The sequence below is a fragment of the Lampetra planeri genome, chromosome 5 (assembly GCF_965212315.1).
Source record: "Lampetra planeri chromosome 5, kcLamPlan1.2.h2, whole genome shotgun sequence".
NCBI lineage: Eukaryota > Metazoa > Chordata > Hyperoartia > Petromyzontiformes > Petromyzontidae > Lampetra > Lampetra planeri.
In genome coordinates, this window is record NC_136111.1 from 5,714,336 (window position 1) to 5,733,098 (window position 18,763).

The 18,763-nt window shown below is 50.9% G+C and overlaps 1 protein-coding gene across 3 annotated transcripts in view; it reads left to right on the forward strand.

Annotated features, from left to right (window-relative positions):
• Positions 1-2,430: 2,430 nt before the first annotated feature.
• The window catches only part of C2CD5 (C2 calcium dependent domain containing 5), a 66,727-nt gene continuing 50,394 nt past the window's right edge, over positions 2,431-18,763 (forward strand). For 2 of the 3 annotated variants that reach the window (XM_078594211.1, XM_078594213.1), the window contains exons 1-4: positions 2,431-2,698; positions 6,656-6,758; positions 8,348-8,434; positions 11,163-11,334. In XM_078594211.1, coding sequence (XP_078450337.1) covers positions 6,669-6,758; positions 8,348-8,434; positions 11,163-11,334 — 349 coding nt within the window. In that variant the 5' untranslated portion in view covers positions 2,431-2,698; positions 6,656-6,668. The remainder of the gene's footprint in view (positions 2,699-6,655; positions 6,759-8,347; positions 8,435-11,162; positions 11,335-18,763) is intronic. The other variant, XM_078594212.1, reaches the window with a different exon arrangement.

Consider the following 18,763-nt stretch of genomic DNA (forward strand, 5'->3'; position numbering starts at 1 on the left):
CTCACCAACCCTCCCACCAACCTTCCCATCCTCCCACCAACCCCCCCCTCCAACCCTCCCACCAACCCTCCCACACTTCCACCAACCTTCCCACCCTCCCACCAACCCTCCCACCCTCCCACCCCTCCCACCCTCCCACCCCTCCCACCAACCCTCCCACCCTCCCACCCCTCCCACCAACCCTCCCACCAACCCTCCCACCAAGCCTCCCACCCTCCCACCCCTCCCACCAACCCTCCCACCCCTCCCACCAACCCTCCCACCCCTCCCACCAACCCTCCCACCAAGCCTCCCACCCTCCCACCCCTCCCACACTTCCACCAACCCTCCCACCCTCCCACCAACCCTCCCACCATCCCACCAACCCTCCCACCAACCTTCCCACCAACCCTCCTACCCCCCCTCCAACCCTCCCACCTCTCCCACCAACCCTCCCACCAACCCTCCCACCCCCCCTCCAACCCTCCCACCCCCCCTCCAACCCTCCCACCAACCCTCCCACCTCTCCCACCAACCCTCCCACCAACCCTCCCACCCCCCCTCCAACCCTCCCACCCCCCCCTCCAACCCTCCCACCCCCCCTCCAACCCTCCCACCAACCCTCCCACCAACCCTCCCACCATCCCACCAACCCTCCCACCAACCTTCCCACCAACCCTCCCACCAACCTTCCCACCAACCCTCCCACCCCTCCCACCAACCCCCCTCCAACCCTCCCACCTCTCCCACCAACCCTCCCACACTTCCACCCACTCCTCCCACCAACCCTCCCACCTCTCCCACCAACTCTCCCATTAACTTGGAATTGATCCCTCGTGGCTCTCGTGACAGGTCAGCTTCGGCGTCAGTTGTTAACAAAAACCGCTTGTTGGGCTATTATAGAACTGCTCAAACCGGTCCGCAATACCCTTGATGCATTGAAACACTTGTTTATATAATAACACTAATAGTTAAAATACTTTTCGAAAAAAATGTTTTATTGTATGTTACCATGCTGATAAACATTGCAAAACACGACTAACTAAATATAATGATTGTTTATTGAGTAAACTTTTTTTTATATTATAACGGCGGTTGGATTTGAACCTGCGATCCTCTTGACGATGCCTCCGCCACCTTATGGAAAGGGTTACAACGTTGACCCGACGTTCGTTATTTACTGGGGGGATTACCTCGTCCCAACAACACATTCCTGCGGAGGGAGCTGGTAGGAACGTTGGGTTGCTCGGTCAATGGCCAGGGTCAACGGCGGCGTGGTGTATTCCGCAAATATGCCCGACTGTGAGGGCGGGCACAAGCCGGCGTGAGTAGGTTAAACGTTGAGTTTTATAAGGGCACCACGGGGTGACCAGCCCCTCCCCACCCAGCCCCTCCCCACCCTCCCCTCTCCACCCAGCCCCACCCCTTCCATTTTTGGATGCACGACTGGGGGACGGACGGACACAATAATCCCCTGTGGGCTTGTGGAACCAGGTGGTTCCTACCAGTAAAAGGTGCTACAGGATTTGTGACTCTGTTCATTCCACCCCCGCTGTAGCGAGCAATGTCGTCAATACAGTACAGAATTATAATTATTAATTGATGAGTGCATACCTGTAAACCCCTTATCAGTGCCTACCTGATTACAGACCAAATGCAGACTCTCATTGATCACCCCGTGCCCTTACAAATCTCAACGTTCATCCCACAAAGTGCCATCACAAGGGAGAAACACAAACAAATAGACACACATTGGTCTGCCTATTGAAACGGCTGTACGCCGTATGGACCAGAAAACTCAATTTCCCTTGTACCGTATGGGTTGACACGGTGAGTGAGTTGCTTTAAATAGTCGTCGGGAGGGGGGGATGCTGCGGCGTTTCAAATCCTCATCAGCCACCCACCGCCAATTGGCGGCTACCATTGAGGAGGGGGCGTGTGGAGCAAGGGGGTGGGGTGGGGAGAGCAATAGGGGGGGAGCAGGTGGAGGAGCAAGGCGGGGACCAAAGGGGGGGGCATAGAGCAAGGAGGAGGTAGAGCAAGGGGGGGGGGGTAGAGCAAGGGGGGGGGGGTAGAGCAAGGGGGATATAGCAAGGGGGGGGGGGGGTAGAGCAAGGGGGGGGGGGTAGAGCAAGGGGGGGGGGGTAGAGCAAGGGGGGGGTAGAACAAGGGGGGGGTAGAGCAAGGGGGGGAGCAAGGGGGGGGGGGTAGAGCAAGGGGGGGTAGAGCAAGGAGGGGGGCAAGGGGGGGGGGCAAGGGGGGGAGAGAGTAGGGGGGGGAGAAAGGGGGGGAGAGAGTAGGGGGGGATAAAGGGGGGGGGGGGGAGAAAGGGGGGGGAGAGAAAGGGGGGGGGGGGGAGAAAGGGGGGGGGAGCAAGGGTGGAGGGGCGCAAGGGTGGGGGTTGGGGGGAGTGCCCGGCCCGGCCCAATGATCCCGCGTCACTCTGGCGCGGCTCTCCTCTCCGCCTTCTTATCCGCGCTGGGGATTGTATCGCCTCAATCTCGCCCTGTGCTCGTGCAGCCAAAGCCGTGCCGATGGTCGAGTGAGGTTGTTTTCTCTCTCTTCTACTAGTTATTCATCAACAAAACACATCGTGTGTGTGTGTTGCTACGTTTGGAGGCCAAACGATGTTGCAGCAGCAGCAGCAGCGGAGGCAGCATTTGCTGCTGCTGCTTTGAAGCAGGCGAGGCACATCGACAAGCCAAGCGTGTACCCACAGGTCTGTATGAGTGAGTGTGAGCGTGTGTTTATTGCTGTTTAATGACAAGTTACGCACACATGGACATCTGCAGCTAATGCTGCTCGCTGTTTTCTATGTTTTTCTGTACGCGTTGGTCAAAGCAAACATCAACGAGCTGTACGTGACGACGGGTGAGCTTGTGAACATTCTGTATGCAAAGATTCCGGTACTGTGAGTGCTGATTAACGAGGGAGGAGATTGCTTCACGGCAGAGGCCTGCCTCACTTGCATTGCAAACAGGCTGTGGGTGTGTGTGGTACGGGCTGTGTGTGTGGTACATGCTGTGTGTGTGGTACATGCTGTGTGTGTGGTACAGGCTGTGTGTGTGGTACAGGCTGTGTGTGTGGTACAGGCTGTGTGTGTGTGTGGTACATGCTGTGTGTGTGTGGTACAGGCTGTGTGTGTGTGTGGCACAGGCTGTGTGTGTGGTACAGGCTGTGTGTGTGGTACATGCTGTGTGTGTGGTACAGGCTGTGTGTGTGGTACAGGCTGTGTGTGTGTACAGGCTGTGTGTGTGTGTGGTACATGCTGTGTGTGTGTGGTACAGGCTGTGTGTGTGTGTGGCACAGGCTGTGTGTGTGTGGTACAGGCTGTGTGTGTGTGGCACAGGCTGTGTGTGTGTGTGGCACAGGCTGTTTGTGTGTGGTACAGGCTGTGTGTGTGTGTGGTACAGCCTGTGTGTGTGTGTGTGGTACAGCCTGTGTGTGTGTGTGGTACAGGCTGTGTGTGTGTGTGTGTGGTACAGGCTGTGTGTGTGCGTGTGGTACAGGCTGTGTGTGTGCGTGTGGTACAGGCTGTGTGTGTGCGTGTGGTACAGGCTGTGTGTGTGTGTGTGGTACAGGCTGTGTGTGTGTGTGGTACAGGCTGTGTGTGTGTGGTACAGGCTGTGTGGGTGTGTGTGGTACAGGCTGTGTGGGTGTGTGTGGTACAGGCTGTGTGGGTGTGTGTGGTACAGGCTGTGTGGGTGTGTGTGGTACAGGCTGTGTGGGTGTGTGTGGTACAGGCTGTGTGGGTGTGTGTGGTACAGGCTGTGTGGGTGTGTGTGGTACAGGCTGTGTGGGTGTGTGTGGTACAGGCTGTGTGGGTGTGTGTGGTACAGGCTGTGTGGGTGTGTGTGGTACAGGCTGTGTGGGTGTGTGTGGTACAGGCTGTGTGGGTGTGTGTGGTACAGGCTGTGTGGGTGTGTGTGGTACAGGCTGTGTGGGTGTGTGTGGTACAGGCTGTGTGGGTGTGTGTGGTACAGGCTGTGTGGGTGTGTGTGGTACAGGCTGTGTGGGTGTGTGTGGTACAGGCTGTGTGTGTGTGTGTGGTACAGGCTCTGTGTGTGTGTGGTACATGCTGTGTGTGTGTGTGTGGTACATGCTGTGTGTGTGTGTGGTACATGCTGTGTGTGTGTGTGGTACATGCTGTGTGTGTGTGTGTGGTACAGGCTGTGTGTGTGTGTGGTACATGCTGTCTGTGTGTGTGTGTGGTACAGGCTGTGTGTGTGTGTGTGGTACATGCTGTCTGTGTGTGTGTGGTACAGGCTGTGTGTGTGTGTGGGGAGCAGTAGTGTAGCGGTCCGCGCGCTACACCACGAACCCGGCGACCCGAGTTCGATTCCCGCTCACGGTGACCAACACCAGTGACGATTATCTGAACCGGTCATGGACATCCTCCCCTAGGTCGACTCAGCCTCAAACGAGCACCGGTTAAAGCTACGACTACTACAGCCTTCAGTTTGTGTGGACTTGTGTGTACACACAGCGTGTTAGTTAACTGCGTGTTGACGTGGAGCCTTCATCCAGTACAGTTCATAGGCCCAGGTGGCGATGTTTTTGTCACACGCAAACACGTGGCCGCCCGTGCGATATCGCGACTGTGTTGATTAAATTGCGCGTGTGTGATTGTGTGTGTTTTTAACCTTTAATCGACCAAGGGTACGTGTGACTGGCTACGTTAAAGTAACATTCCGGTAGTGCGGTTAAACGAGTGCGGCAGGGGCAGGCCTGACTCGCGTTGCGAGTGTATGCACACACGTGTTGTGTGTGTGTGGTACAATCGTTAACAGCACAGTTGTGGTTATATACAGGCGGATGTCTGTCGCCGTAACGTCAGAATTGACCTGGCTACCTTGATGTTAAAGGGTCGTGATTGTGAAGGTGTACGCGCTGTGTTTGTGTTTTAATAAGGCGGGGCGCTGCTCAGAGGGCCTGGTTGACGGTGATCACGCGTGGCCGCAATGATGTAAATTGACTCTCCATGTACCGGAGTGTGTAACATTTGTACGGCGCGTTTGCATGCTGTGTGGGTCGTGGTTGGTAGGAGGGTTATACTGGTAGGAACCTGGTTACACCAGCCCACAGGGGGTTATTGTGTCCGTCCGTCGTGCAGGTAGGGGCTGGGTGGGGAGGGGAGTGTAGGGAGGCGCTGGGTGGGGAGGGTGGAGGGTGGGGCTGGTCACCCCGTGGTGCCCTTATTAAACTCAACGTTTAACCTACTCACGCCTGCTTGTGCCCGCCCTCACAGTCGGGCATATTTGCGGAATACACCACGCCGCCGTTGACCCTGGCCATTGACCGAGCAACCCAACGTTCCTAGCAGCTCCCTCCGCAGGAATGTGTTTTAACATACTTCACTACGCTGGAGACGAAGCAGTATAGGGCAATTGGAGCACGGTACTGTACTGCAAAGTACAGCAATTGATTTTGCTTCACTGGCACCGTAGCAGCCAATAGCACCTACGATTAGTATGTTTGGCTAGGTATTGTGCGAAAGAAGTTCAACGTACATAAATACATGGTGGTCACTTGTACAAGCAATATCCAAACTCGAAACTGGCCATATGCATTGTCACTTATTCGGCTCGTAGAATACTATTCGTTTGCAAAGGAGTGAGTGTCTAGTATGTGTCTGGTTGGCTAAGTGATTAGATGAGGGTCTTGTAACCATGTCCGTAGAACGGACTGCCCTGTAGTGTGGCTATACAGACGGTGCATCGAAAACAAACGATAATTTAGCATAATATATTTTTTAACAATGCCTTATGCAAGGGATATTGGATTGCAACACGTGCACAGTGTGGAGTCTGTCTGAATGACGATATGATTGAAGGATGATGGCTGGGGGTTTGATGAATTGTTTACACAGCAATGCTTGAGTTTCAAGAGGAGTGTCAAGTGATTTCTGATGGAAATATCTGGCCAATTGCTTTTCGAGTGTGCCATGTTAAACTCCCTTGTGACTCGGTTGTGGGCAGCGGTGTGCAGTGCGGCAAAATCAGTTGATATACTACACCTTGCTCTCACATCTGTGGTCATGTACGGCGTGGGGAAGCCCTCGTCCAGCAGTATATGGACAAAACATGGATGTTGATGTGCTTGCATTACAGCAGTGCTACCCTGCTGAGGCCATTTTTATATAATTAATAATTAAAAGGACATTAATTTATAATATTATGGATTTACTTTTACACGTGCCTACCGAAATAAACAACCTCAAGATTCTGTTCCAAGGCAGTTGGGTTCTTGCTGCAAGTTCACTCTTTATTTTGAGGCTGCATTTGTTTGCTGGGGTCCCAATTTCCTATGCTGTGCACCACCCAGTCTGATCGGTTTGTGTGTCATGCATATTATACTCTTTAAGTTTTTTCGGTAAAGTCACGTAGGTAAAAAAAGAACAATAATAAAATAAAATAATAATAAATGAAAATAACTCAATTAAATCACGACGTTTCGGAGGCAACACAAGTCTCTGTCTTCAGGTGGGACCGTCACAGTAAAAATGTATTGTATCAATGTCATGCATATTTATGCTCTGCAGAGCCCATCTTCTGGTCTGCTGTGGCCACGTGTTCCGTGTCGCCTTTGCCATTGCTCTGCTATCTCGGCAATGAAGAAACATAACTAGGTACAACACAGCCCAGGTTTTTCATTGGGCGTGTCTGTGTCATTGCAGGGTGCCCGCGGCCATGCCCGGGAAATTGAAGGTTAAGATCTTGGCGGGGCGCCATCTGCCCGTCATGGACCGCGCCAGCGACCTAACAGATGCTTTTGTGGAGGTGTGCTTCCCATCATCAGTTGTCTCTGCGTGTGGCTGTGCTGTGCACGGAAGGAGTTCGATACGATACATATTTGAATTTGTGGTGCCTCTGAAAGTGAACCACATCTCAAGGTGCAGTCGAGAAATGGCCTCCTCATGTTGTAGCGGCAGTACACGACACCATACTGTTCAGTGCTGGATGGTGTAAATGGGAGTGTCCAGGACCGGCTCAGATAACTTGTGTTAGCTGTGCCCAGGATCAAATGCATGTGGTCCGGCCCATAACGTAGTACACGCCACATCACTGCTGCTTCTACCCTCCCCAGATAGATTTTACGAGGCAAAAAAAAACGTGCCTTTCTGGTTCCATCCAATCCTTACACCGAGGTGAAACTAAAGCCCTTGCTTATACAGCTGCCTCTGCCCATCAGGAGGCTCATTTCAGAGTTGACACTTGACAGCAGTTAATAGAGATCTTAAACCAAAAAATCCTTTCAAATAAACTTTACGGCTCTGCCACGAGCTCTATTTATAGAAATGCTGCAGTTGTATTGGAGCACACAACACGGAGCACAAATCAAAGAATCGCACCACATTCGTCATTACCGCTGTCATTAATACTTCCGCTGACAGCTTCCTTAACCTGCAGTGATAAACCATCGTGAGTCAACCCACTACTCCAACCCTTCACTGGTTCTCAAACCAGTCCTGGGAAATGACTGCAAAATGGATCTGACCCTTTCTGAGATCCCATATGAACTTGCTTCTGCTGAGTCTCCCCTCTAATAACGTTGTATGCTCCTTCATGGGCTCTTCCGTTCCAGTAACCAAGGCCTCTTTTTGACGCTCCTAGGCAACCTTCACTCGGTGGAAGGTCACGCATTCTACTGCTGCTCCCCTTATTCTGGAACTCCCTCCCCCTGTCAAATTGTACTTTTGTTGACTCCCTCTGTTCAATCTAATGCTTAAGATAGTCTATTCTTGTATGCCTATGGCTGGCCGTACTGCCTCTTTTCCTAAAAAAAATGTCTGTGCACATGTCCCGCTATTTTTACAGTGTCTTGAGAAATGTAAGCATTTAGTTAGGTACACCAAATTAATGAATTGCATTTTAACTTTAAGTAGATAACAGGTGGATGTTTTGGGAAATATCCCTTCTCAGCAGATTAGCTGACTTATAGTTAGAGATTGCACTTATCACTGTGGTGCCTTGGGAAAATTGATACATTTGAAGAAAGTTGACAAATTAAGTTTTGAATTGTCATGAATGGATTTTCTGTTAGCAGACATTGAGTAGTACACACACCATTTTAGGTCAAACTTATATATGCACACTGGTTAAAATTTAAGGGAAAGTGAGGACACATAACTGAAGAACTGCACACAGGATTATGAAATTACAAGTGCTGCATTAACTCCAACTGCAAGGAAAGGTTTTAGTTTACTGTCATCACAGGTGTCCTTTATAAGGCTGTGCATCAGCAAGTCTGTGCTGATCCCAGCAAATTCGTGCTCCGTTGTTTAGTTGGTAATCCGTTAATATTTTCGGCAATCTTGTGTGTAGTTGTTCACTTGCTTTTTTATGTATTTGTGTTGACTTTCTCACAGGTCAAATTTAGCAACATCACTTTTAAGACGGACGTATACCCCAAGTCCCTGAACCCGCAGTGGAACTCTGAGTGGTTCAAGTTTGAGGTGAGTTGTTTTGTTTTGGTTATGTCTTAGAAACAGATGTCTTTCAGACAGAACATGAAAAACACAACTTTGTTGAGGTACTGTATGTTTTTTCCATTAGTTGAGGAGCCACTGAAATACACAATTTATTTCCAAGACAGATCATGATATTTGTATTTCCATCAGCACTGCTATATTTGCTTTTTTATATTGTGCATTTGTGGGTGTGCTGTTTGAAGCAGCCACATCGTCGTTTGTGTGTCAAGTTATAATCCTGGGAACCCAAAAGTAAATCTTTAGCAATGCACATATCTTTGTCAGTATACTAACCACTGTGCCACCACTCCATCTATTTTCAGCTTGTCTAAAATTAATGGATATTTTTTTTGTATTATATTAGCCAAGCAGGTGCCTTTGCCCTAGACCCTTTTCCAGGTTTACTTTGGCCATGCTACCCAGATGATCGCAGGGCACAAGTTGCCCGGCCTTCCAAGCTGTACTTTAATTGCGTTTAATGGCCCAACAATGTGTTACTGTTTTCACCATAGGATGTTGCTCAACATTTCAGAAATGTAAGAAAGTTATGTGCAGGAAGGTCCACACCATCTAATTTCAGTTTAAGTTGTCCAGTCTCGTTTTTTCCAATCATACTAAACGTAACCTTTGCATATATTGTCTTGTAAATAATCGATTCTTCCACATACGATTTAATACGTATTTACTGCGTATATGTTTTTGTGTTTAAAGCACACAAGCAAAGTATGTTTACATAGTTGCTGTATGATGTGTTGGAAGTGTTGTATAATATGGGTTTATGTGCGTGGCATTTTTGTATATTTAATTTTCCAAACAGCAATAACTCAGCATATGTTTTACATGTTTATAGTTTCCCATTGTGTTTATTGACCCTGATAGTCTTGGACTGGGAAATGTATAGAATTTATTATTTCTATACTGGAGTGGTGGTACAGTGCTTCGTTCACCGCACTGTCAACCCGGGTTACCTGAGGTTGATTCCCAGCCACAGCTGCTCACATCAATGATATCGGGCCTAATCCCTCCTTACCAAACTGCACTGACCGGTCTGGTGAAGTTGCCCTTTCTCAATCCAGCAATGTATTGACAGCTGTAATATATATATAAAAGGGAAATTTGTTAATATGTGCGTCTGTTCGAAATGTTTAGCATACTTCCCGACATGCAACAAACTTGAAATTTGGCACGTGGGTAGCTTCCAGACTGTACACAATGCAAAAAGTATAAACATAGACTTCTGTATTTTGGGGGGCGGGGGGGGGAGCGCAATAATGGATATATTTTGCACGGCAAGTGAGCGGTGACGTCACATCTGTGATGTCACCCGCATGCGGCAGCGTCACGCAGTGTGCCTGCTGACGTCACGCATCCCCCCCCCCCCACCCTCCGCGAAGGCCGTGGATTAATCCAAGACAAGAATCCAAGTCCCGGGCGACGCCGGGTAGTGAAGCTAGTTATTAATAATATGCTGCTAAGTTGATTAATCACAACAGATCAAGGGCATGCCCATTAAGACACAACTAGTACTGCTACCCCACCAATAACTTTCTGAAATGGGCATGGTATACCACGGTGTGTTTTTACGTTATGTGCCACCAACAGATATTTCCAATTGTTTAGCAGACTTGTTATACGTGACTTTTTTTCTCCTATTTATCATGAGCCCAGCATTGCAGCATTCTTTATTCGATTTTTCCACCATTTATTGTAGTCTATTTCAACATAGTAAGTATACCTATGTTCTCAGTGTTCAGAGCATGTATATGTAGGTTAGCTTTTAAGGCAGACTGGGATCAAAGTGATCAAATAAAGAGGCAGCTAAGAGCAGATTCGATTGCTTTTGTAAAACTTAACTTAATTAAAATCATCACATCGACATGTCTTAAAAAGAACTTTTAATCATTGAATATATTACCTGGTACGACAATGTTCAGAAGCATGGACATTTATAAAGAAAATCGAGCAAAAACTGAAATAAGCATTCAGAGGTGTATACTTCAGATGTGCATTGAGAAACAAAATGAGCAACACGGATCGGTGAACAAATGCAAGTTAGACACATTGACTGTTTAGAGAAATTGGCTTGGACAGGACGCGCTACTAGGAGGAATGATGGCCGGTGGTTGGGACTCATGACGAAGTAGCAGCCAAAGGAGAGAAGATGCGCAAGAGTGTGTCCACCGCAGAGATGGAGCAATGAGATCAGCTCACTTACGGCAGCTAGATGGATTGCTGAATTGTGGGACTGGGGGTGGCTTGGAGACGCCTTCATCCAGCAGTGGATAGATTATGGATGAGAATGACGATGGTCATGACTGCCCTGAAGGGTGCGTATTTGTGTATATGCAGGTACACGTGTGTGTGCCCGAGGTAGTGTCGCGGTTAGCATGCTGCGCTTTGAACCCGACGTTCCAAGTTCGATTCCCACTCATGGGCAACACAGGTGACAATTATCTGAACCGTTCCTTGGTTGACTCAGGCTCAAATGAGTACCTGATGCGGTGTGTAAACATCACCACTCGGGAGAAAGGTGGCCGGGCGTGGTTGCTAGCCACCCACCCCCTCGTGTGCCATGCCGGCCTTCATAAGTGCCCGCTATCAGCAATACGGGGGATCCTTGTCTTTATTTTTGCGTATGTGCTTTCATGTCCGTGAGTGGATACGTGCTGTATATATATAGATGTATACAGATGCATACGTGCGTGTGAATTAGGTTGACGATGAGGAGCTGCAGGACGAGCCTCTGCAAATAACAGTACTCGACCACGACACGTACAGCGCCAACGATGCCATTGGAAAGGTTTACATCGACATTGACCCCCTCCTGTCCACCGAGGCTGCCTCCCTCATCTCGGGATGGTTCCCCATCTACGACACCATACACGGTCTGTATTATGATGATTTTTCTAAGGTTTCCAACAGAAAAGCGTAGCATTCTTTGAATTGCTTCGAGCGATAGTTGTACATTTTTCGGGTATGAAGAGAGGGAATGTATTAATACAGAAATGCACACTACACAAATCGTTACATGACAGATTGTTCATAGAAGGTGAGAGATGGTGGGGAGGAAGGCCATTTTTGGGTGATCTTTAGGTCAGATCTCACTTGCCATGGCCTGAAATAAATTTCAAGTCATCGGATTCATAGCACAGTGCAACAAACCACTGTGCCACCGTGCCGTTGCACCACCACTCATTTGTGATGTGTGATTTTATCACGGATTGATGGAGTAATTTTCACATGTTATAGGATGTAAACACTTCTTATCTGCAGGTTTGTCCTCTGGCTTTGTTTGGCAATGTGACATGATGGGTATGCTACTCAAGGGGCCTCGTGATGGTTTTTATACCTAGTTCGCTTACCTTAAGCATGACATTTTGCATTGTAGGTGAGGTTTTAAGGGGGATCAACGTTCCATATCCTGACGTAAAACGCACTTAGTGTTGTTTATGAATCGGTTATTTTTCTACATTTTCCATTACTATGCAAAACTATCCTTTTTCCCGTCCAAGGACGGGTGTATTGCAGTAAATCTGAAACTTGAAAGCGAAAAGCAGACCGCGACGTGATATGCATTGCCTCCATTCGTGTGCAATTTGTAAGGCGGTGACACAGACTTATTTCTGACGTCCTTTTTACTTCTTTGTCTCAACAGCGTTACGCAGATGGCGTGACGTGAGGGTTTTGCCTTTGTCGTGAGGATTATAAGTTTATGCTGAGGAGAGGGGAGGAGGCGCCTCGCCCCCCCCCATGTGGAGTGACGTCACCCGCTAATTATTGTTAATGGGGGGGGTATCCATTTGGAGGACTTCACCTGTTTATGATTATTAATGAGGGGGGCTGGTCGACGTGGAGTGACGTTCTTGGCTCGTTATAGTAGTAAATATGTTGTCCGTCAATGTTACAAGGTTCTGATTCCTGCTTTCAAGATTTATTTGCTTTGCTCCCTAAACCACTATTTCACTGTCACAAGTAAATTGCTTTCCTCGCTCATAATATTTCTTTACTCTGGAAACTTGTAGAATTCATTGGGAACCACGCCTGGCAATTATTTAGTGCGACCGACTGTATTTGTACTGTCACACTCGGAATGAATATTTGAAAAGTGGTTTTGCTGATTTGACTATGGGTGGTTGCAGAGACATCTTAACACATACATATCCACGAACCAAAACAATCAACTCACAAGTCAACGAGACTTGAACATAGCAGTAATCAAAGGTATCACAACAGTTTCTCAAGCCCTAAGTTTCCATAACGGCTATGGCTGGAAACTTTCAGTGTGTCACACAACTATAGTAGATATGTAACCACTCCCTGATCACAAGTGAACTAACTCTTTGCTTAACAGAGCAACCCTGCAGCACCATTACAGTGCGTGTGATGCAGCTGTTATTCCTGTTGTTTGTGCAAGGGTCACAGAATAGTTAATGCTATGCCGAAATGAGGGCTTAATGCCAGCCCTTGCATAAAGCTTGTGCTTAGTTCAGTAAATGGAACAAAGGGTACTTGAAAGTCATGCACATGAGTGATTAATGTGTTTTAATACTGTATCACAATCTGCCATTATTTACTTCTTGGTGAAAGACTCCCCAAGTTGTCGCTATCCCCCTCAGTCTCGTGATGCAACAGTTCAACTCACTCCTGCTCCATCTCCGTGGTGGTCATTATCTTGGGCATGTTCCCTCCTTTCGCCATCGGCCCTCTACCCTTGTTGCAACGTGTCCTGACTAAGACCACTTGCTTTGCTGAACGGTTAATATGATGTCTGTCACATGTATTTGTTCCTTTGTTTCTATGCGTTATTGTGATGCATTGATTCATCAATGAATGTTAATTCTTAAGCGTCATTTGTTTGTAAGAATTCGGTGTTTTTCATTCGGTAAGTTTGTCTTTACCAACCCACACTCACCAACAGTGAAGTAACATTACACATCACCCCCCCCCCCGCCAAATGTTAATAATGTCTAACGCTTACCAAACTTCGGTGCTTGTGTAATGCGGGCGTAAGCGACCTTCCGGAGGTGACGTCACGGGGGGTGGAGTCATGTGACGTGGGGGGAAGGTTCGGGGCTTTAAGCGGGTAAACCGGAAGGGGAAGGCAGTCGGGGTGTGAGCGGAAAAGAGTGAGGCCACGCGGGCAAGTGTGGAGAGGGGGGGGCGCCGACGGCCATCGGGAGCCAACCCCGAAGATAAGAGGAAGCTGCGGAGTGGTGTGCAGCTGGGGAGGAGACAGCCAGGAGGGCTGCGTGTTAGAGGCAGCGGTGTGGCTGCCAGGAGGAGCTGCGGAGAGAGAGAGAGAGAGCAAGAAGCTGTGAGAGCTGCGGAGGGAGAAGAGCAGCAGAGAGTACAGCCAAGGGGGCTGTGTGAGAGAAACAGCAGCGGAGCTGCTGTTGTGGATCGGGCCGACATTGGAGTCCGCACCGTGGAGAAGCTACAGAGTAAAGACAGCCGTGTGGGTGTATAGCACGAACCGAATAATAAAGGACACTGAGCCAGACATCGTGGTCCAGTCGTTTATTACACTGGTGTCGGAAGTGCAACGGCATGTCGAAACAAGTGAGGAAGAAAGTTAATCCGGCGCCTGCATCGGCTTCTTCGTCCGACGACGACGAACTCCCTCCAACCGCGGATCCTGTTGGGGTGGTGGAGGAGAGCCCGGCTGAGGAGACCACGGGAACGGGAGTGGAGGATGTTGGCGCGGTGGCGGGTCCGTCGACATCATCAGACGCGGATCAACGATGGCAAGCGATGGCGGTACAACTGGAGGCACTTAAGGACGTCCTGGCGCATCTATGCCATCTCGTCGCGCCAGGGACGATGGATGATGCAAGTGGTGCTCCGCGGGCCGCCACGTTGCCTGTCCTGCCGCCGCCATTGCCCACGCGGCAAGAGGCCGCCATTTTGCGCGCTCCGTGGCGCCAAACCGCCATCTTGGCCACGCCGCGGGCCGACGCCATTTTGAATTTGCCATCACAACCACCACCATTGGAAGACGGCGGGAAGAGGAGTCGGAGTCGCCACCTTACAACAGTTAAAGAATTTTCCGTCGGTGGGGACTGGAGCGCGTTCGCCTGCCGCTTCTTGGCGGCGGTACGCACAGCAAGATGGACCGATGCGGAGGCTTTGGAGGTGTTGCCGACTCTCCTGGACGACGAATCTGTCCGATTCTTCCGTTCCATAGCGACCGATAAGAAGGCAACTTTATGTGGTGTTTTTCAAGAAATGGCCGATGCTTATGAGCCACCAGATGATGCGCATCGGCGATTCGCTCAACGACAACGAGCACCAGAGGAGTCGCCCGTGGCGTTCAGGGGTGCGGTGCTGGAGCTGGCCATGGCAGCTTATCCTGAGACGCCACAGGACCTGCTTGAGCCTCTCATATTAGGGAAAATGTTGGAGCTGTCTCGGGATCTAGGGATCCCCATGCCTGTGTGTGGGCATGAGAAGCTAACTTCCCGGATGGCTGCTAAGTGTCTCGATGCGCAATTCAACCTCCGTCGCTGGAAACAAGTGACGGCGTGGACGGGGGGGCCCGTCAAAGAAGGGGAAGCGTTGGGGTGGAACCCTGCGCAGGCCGTCTATGTTCCGGATGACCGGGGCCCTCAACAACTGACGGCCGCCTCCGCTCCATGGACGGGACGCGGCGGGCCGAGACCGCGCGCGGTGCTACCAGAACGGGGCCGTCAGGAGGCGAGGCCTGCGCTTCGGCGCAACGAGGCCGAATGTTTCCGCTGCGGGCGTAGGGGCCACTACGCCAGAGACTGCTGGGCCCGCTTCCCGGCTCCGCCGCAGCAGGAGGCCTCGGCACCGGTCAAGTCGCCTAAAGATCCTCCGAAACAGGCATGTCGGCACGCACCAGACACTCGGCAAGGCTTTCCACCTCACCCACCACCTGTGTTGCGCGATCCTATTGTTGTTGTTAAAGAAAGGCCATCGACGGGGCCTTTTCATTCAGTTACGCAGTGGCGCAAATTGGCACGGAGAGTTGTCGCGGCCGCTACGGGTTCGTCCACTGTACCGGGGTCCATACAAGGTGTGGACGTGCGCATTTTGGTTGACTCGGGGGCGTCTGCGACTATTATATCGGATGTCATTTTCCATCTGTTGGGCATTCCGTCGGGGGCTGTGCGTCCGGTTTATGGGTCGTGCGTCGCTGCGAACGGGGGTAGCATGGGTATCGTGGGTCAGGTGGATGCTAAGATATCTATTGGGGATGTGTCGGCCTCGGGTGTTGTGTTGATATCGAGATCTTTGGCGGTTCCTTGTTTGTTAGGCACCGATTTTTTGGCTAAGATGCCCATTTTGATCAAAATCAATGAGAATTGTATTGAACTGCCGGGGGGCCGTCAAATCTCGTTCCTGCCGTCGCCCTGGGGGCGACCTGCTTCGGCCGTACAAGTGCAGGCGCTGTCCGTCGCATCTGTGGACATCCCACCTGGTACACAGATGCTTATACCCTTGCGGTATCGGAAGCCCCTGCCTGATCGGCTAGGAGCAGTAGGGGTCTTGTTGTCACCGTCCGCCACGATATCAACCGGGTTGGCGTTAGTGGGGGCACAGACCATCGTCCGGCCGGATCAATTACCGTTTTTACAGGTGCTTAATGCGGGGGGAGAAAACGTCCGTATCCCGGCCGGTACGGTTGTGGCACATGCCACTACGGCGTTTGCGACCCATGATTGTCCACATAGCCGGGGAGTTGTTGCTGGGGTTTCCGAGCCAAGGAGTTCGGATGATCGTTGGGTTGCTCATTTATGTGACGAAAATTCTTCCCTGTCCATGGAGCAACGTGGTGCGCTGCGTAAATTGTTGTTGACATATTCCGATGTGTTCAGCTCCGATGATTTGGATTTGGGCCGCACTTCCTTGCTTTACCATCACATTGAGACGGGCGATGCTGCCCCTATTCGATTAAATTCGCATCGGATGAGTCCTGCGGAGCGAGAACACGTGCGGGGGGCAGTGGAAGACATGTTGGCTGCGGACATTATATCGCCATCTAACAGCCCATGGGGCGCTCCAGTCATTTTGGTTAAGAAGAAGGATGGCAAATTGCGATTTTGTGTTGATTTCCGCAAATTGAATAAGATATCGGTGGCAGATGCGTACCCCCTGCCGCGTATGGATGACTCCCTCGACGCATTGTCGGGGGCTAAGTTCTTTTCCACACTGGACCTCTCTTCGGGATTTTGGCAGCTTCCCCTTGACGAGTCCTCACGGGAGAAAACCGCATTCCGTACGCCGCAGGGGTTATTTCAATTCAACTGTCTCCCGATGGGATTGAATGCGGCCCCTGCTACATTTCAAAGATTGATGGAGCTCGTTTTGACGGGGTTGCAGTGGGAGACATGTCTTATATATTTGGACGATATCATTGTCTTCAGCCGCACATTCGATGAACATTTGACGCGGCTGGAGACAGTGTTCACGAGGATGCGTTCTGCCAAATTGAAATTCAAACCAAAGAAATGTCACCTACTGCAACGGTCCGTCCGCTATTTGGGGCACATCGTGAGCGCTGAGGGAGTGTCCACGGATCCGGAAAAGACGGCGTGCGTCCGGGATTGGCCGACTCCGGCCACCGTGGGGGATGTTCGGCGGTTTTTGGGATTTGCCTCGTATTACCGAAGATTCGTGCCGGGTTTTGCGACGATTGCGAGGCCTTTGCATCTCCTTACGGGTAAAGGACGGAAGTTTGTTTGGGGACAGCCGGAGGAGGCGGCCTTTCGGAGTCTGCGTGATCTATTGGCCACGGCCCCAACATTGGATTATCCCGATTTCGATCACCCATTCATTCTTGATACGGACGCGAGTGACACAGGTATTGGGGCGGTGTTATCACAGTCTAAAGGGGGTGTAGAGCGTGTCGTGGCGTATGGTAGCCGAGTCTTGTCTCCTGCGGAAACCCGCTACTGTGTCACTCGCAGAGAACTATTGGCGGTTGTTTTTTTCCTACGGCAATTTCGACCATACCTCTACGGTCGTTCTTTTATTGTGCGTACGGATCATGCGGCCTTGCAATATGCCCTTAAAATTGACCAGCCATCCGGACAGTTGGCACGTTGGTTGGACACGCTACAGGAATTTTCCTTCCAAATTCAACATCGGAAGGGAGTGCGCCATGCGAACGCTGACGCACTTTCCAGATTACCGCGGCGCGCCCCTTGTAAATGTGAGTCGGGGACGCATAGGTGTTCGCCGATTCCAAACCCCCCTCAGCCGCTCACGTTGGCCGTCGAGAAGTCGGACACTCCGATGGAACCGGGACCGGCTGACGGGGTTTTGAATCTGCCGCGGTCTGTCTGGATCCGGGAACAGATGATGGATGAGTCATTGGTGTCCTTGCGGAAGCGGTCTGCTAAGGACAATGGGTGTCCGAGTACGGCTGTGGGGCCGCAAACCGCTCTCCGAGATGGTCTGCTTATGTGGCGGGAGGGGTTCCAGGAACGTTGGCGCCTGGTGGTACCAACGTCCTTGCGGTTCGAGTTGATTAGAACCCTCCATTGTGACACTCTCTTACATTTAGGGGTGCAGAAGACCTTGTTGACGTTGCAACGTCATTATTTTTGGCACGGCATGGCGACAGATGTCGTAGGGCACGTGCGCGCGTGCCCTGCGTGTGCACAACGTAAGCCGCCGAAACATCCTTACGTGCCGCCTCTCCAGTCGATTCAGGTGTCTCGAGTCAATGAATTGGTGGCGCTGGACATATTGGGACCTTTTCCACCATCGGCGAGGGGTAATAAATATTTGCTGGTAGGGGTTGAGTACCTCTCCCGTTGGCCGATGGCCTGGCCGTTGCCCGATCAGTCGGCCGCGGCCATTACCGACGCCTTTTTGTTTGGGTATATTATGGATAAGGGGGCGCCTGAGAGACTCCTCACGGACCAGGGCAGGAATTTCTCTTCTAAATTATTGGCGGAAGTGTGCGCGGGCCTTGGTACTAAGAAAGTACGGACATCCCCATACCATCCGCAGATGGATGGTATGGTTGAACGGCTGAACAGGACGTTGTCTGCCATGCTTTGCCATACCGTGAGTGAACAACAATCAGATTGGGATCTGCACATCCCCGGGGTGCTTTCGGCATACAGGATGACGCCTCATGCGGCTACAGGATATTCGCCGTTTTACCTTATGTATGGTCGGGAAAACGTGCCGCCGGTGGATGTGCAATTGGGAACTGGGGTGAAGGGACCTCGTAAACCACTTCCTGAATACATTCAGGACACGGTTCGCCGAGTCACGGAGGCGCGGGAGAATGCCCGCGTGGCTACGGCCAAAGCCCAGGCCCGGAACGAGCGATATGCG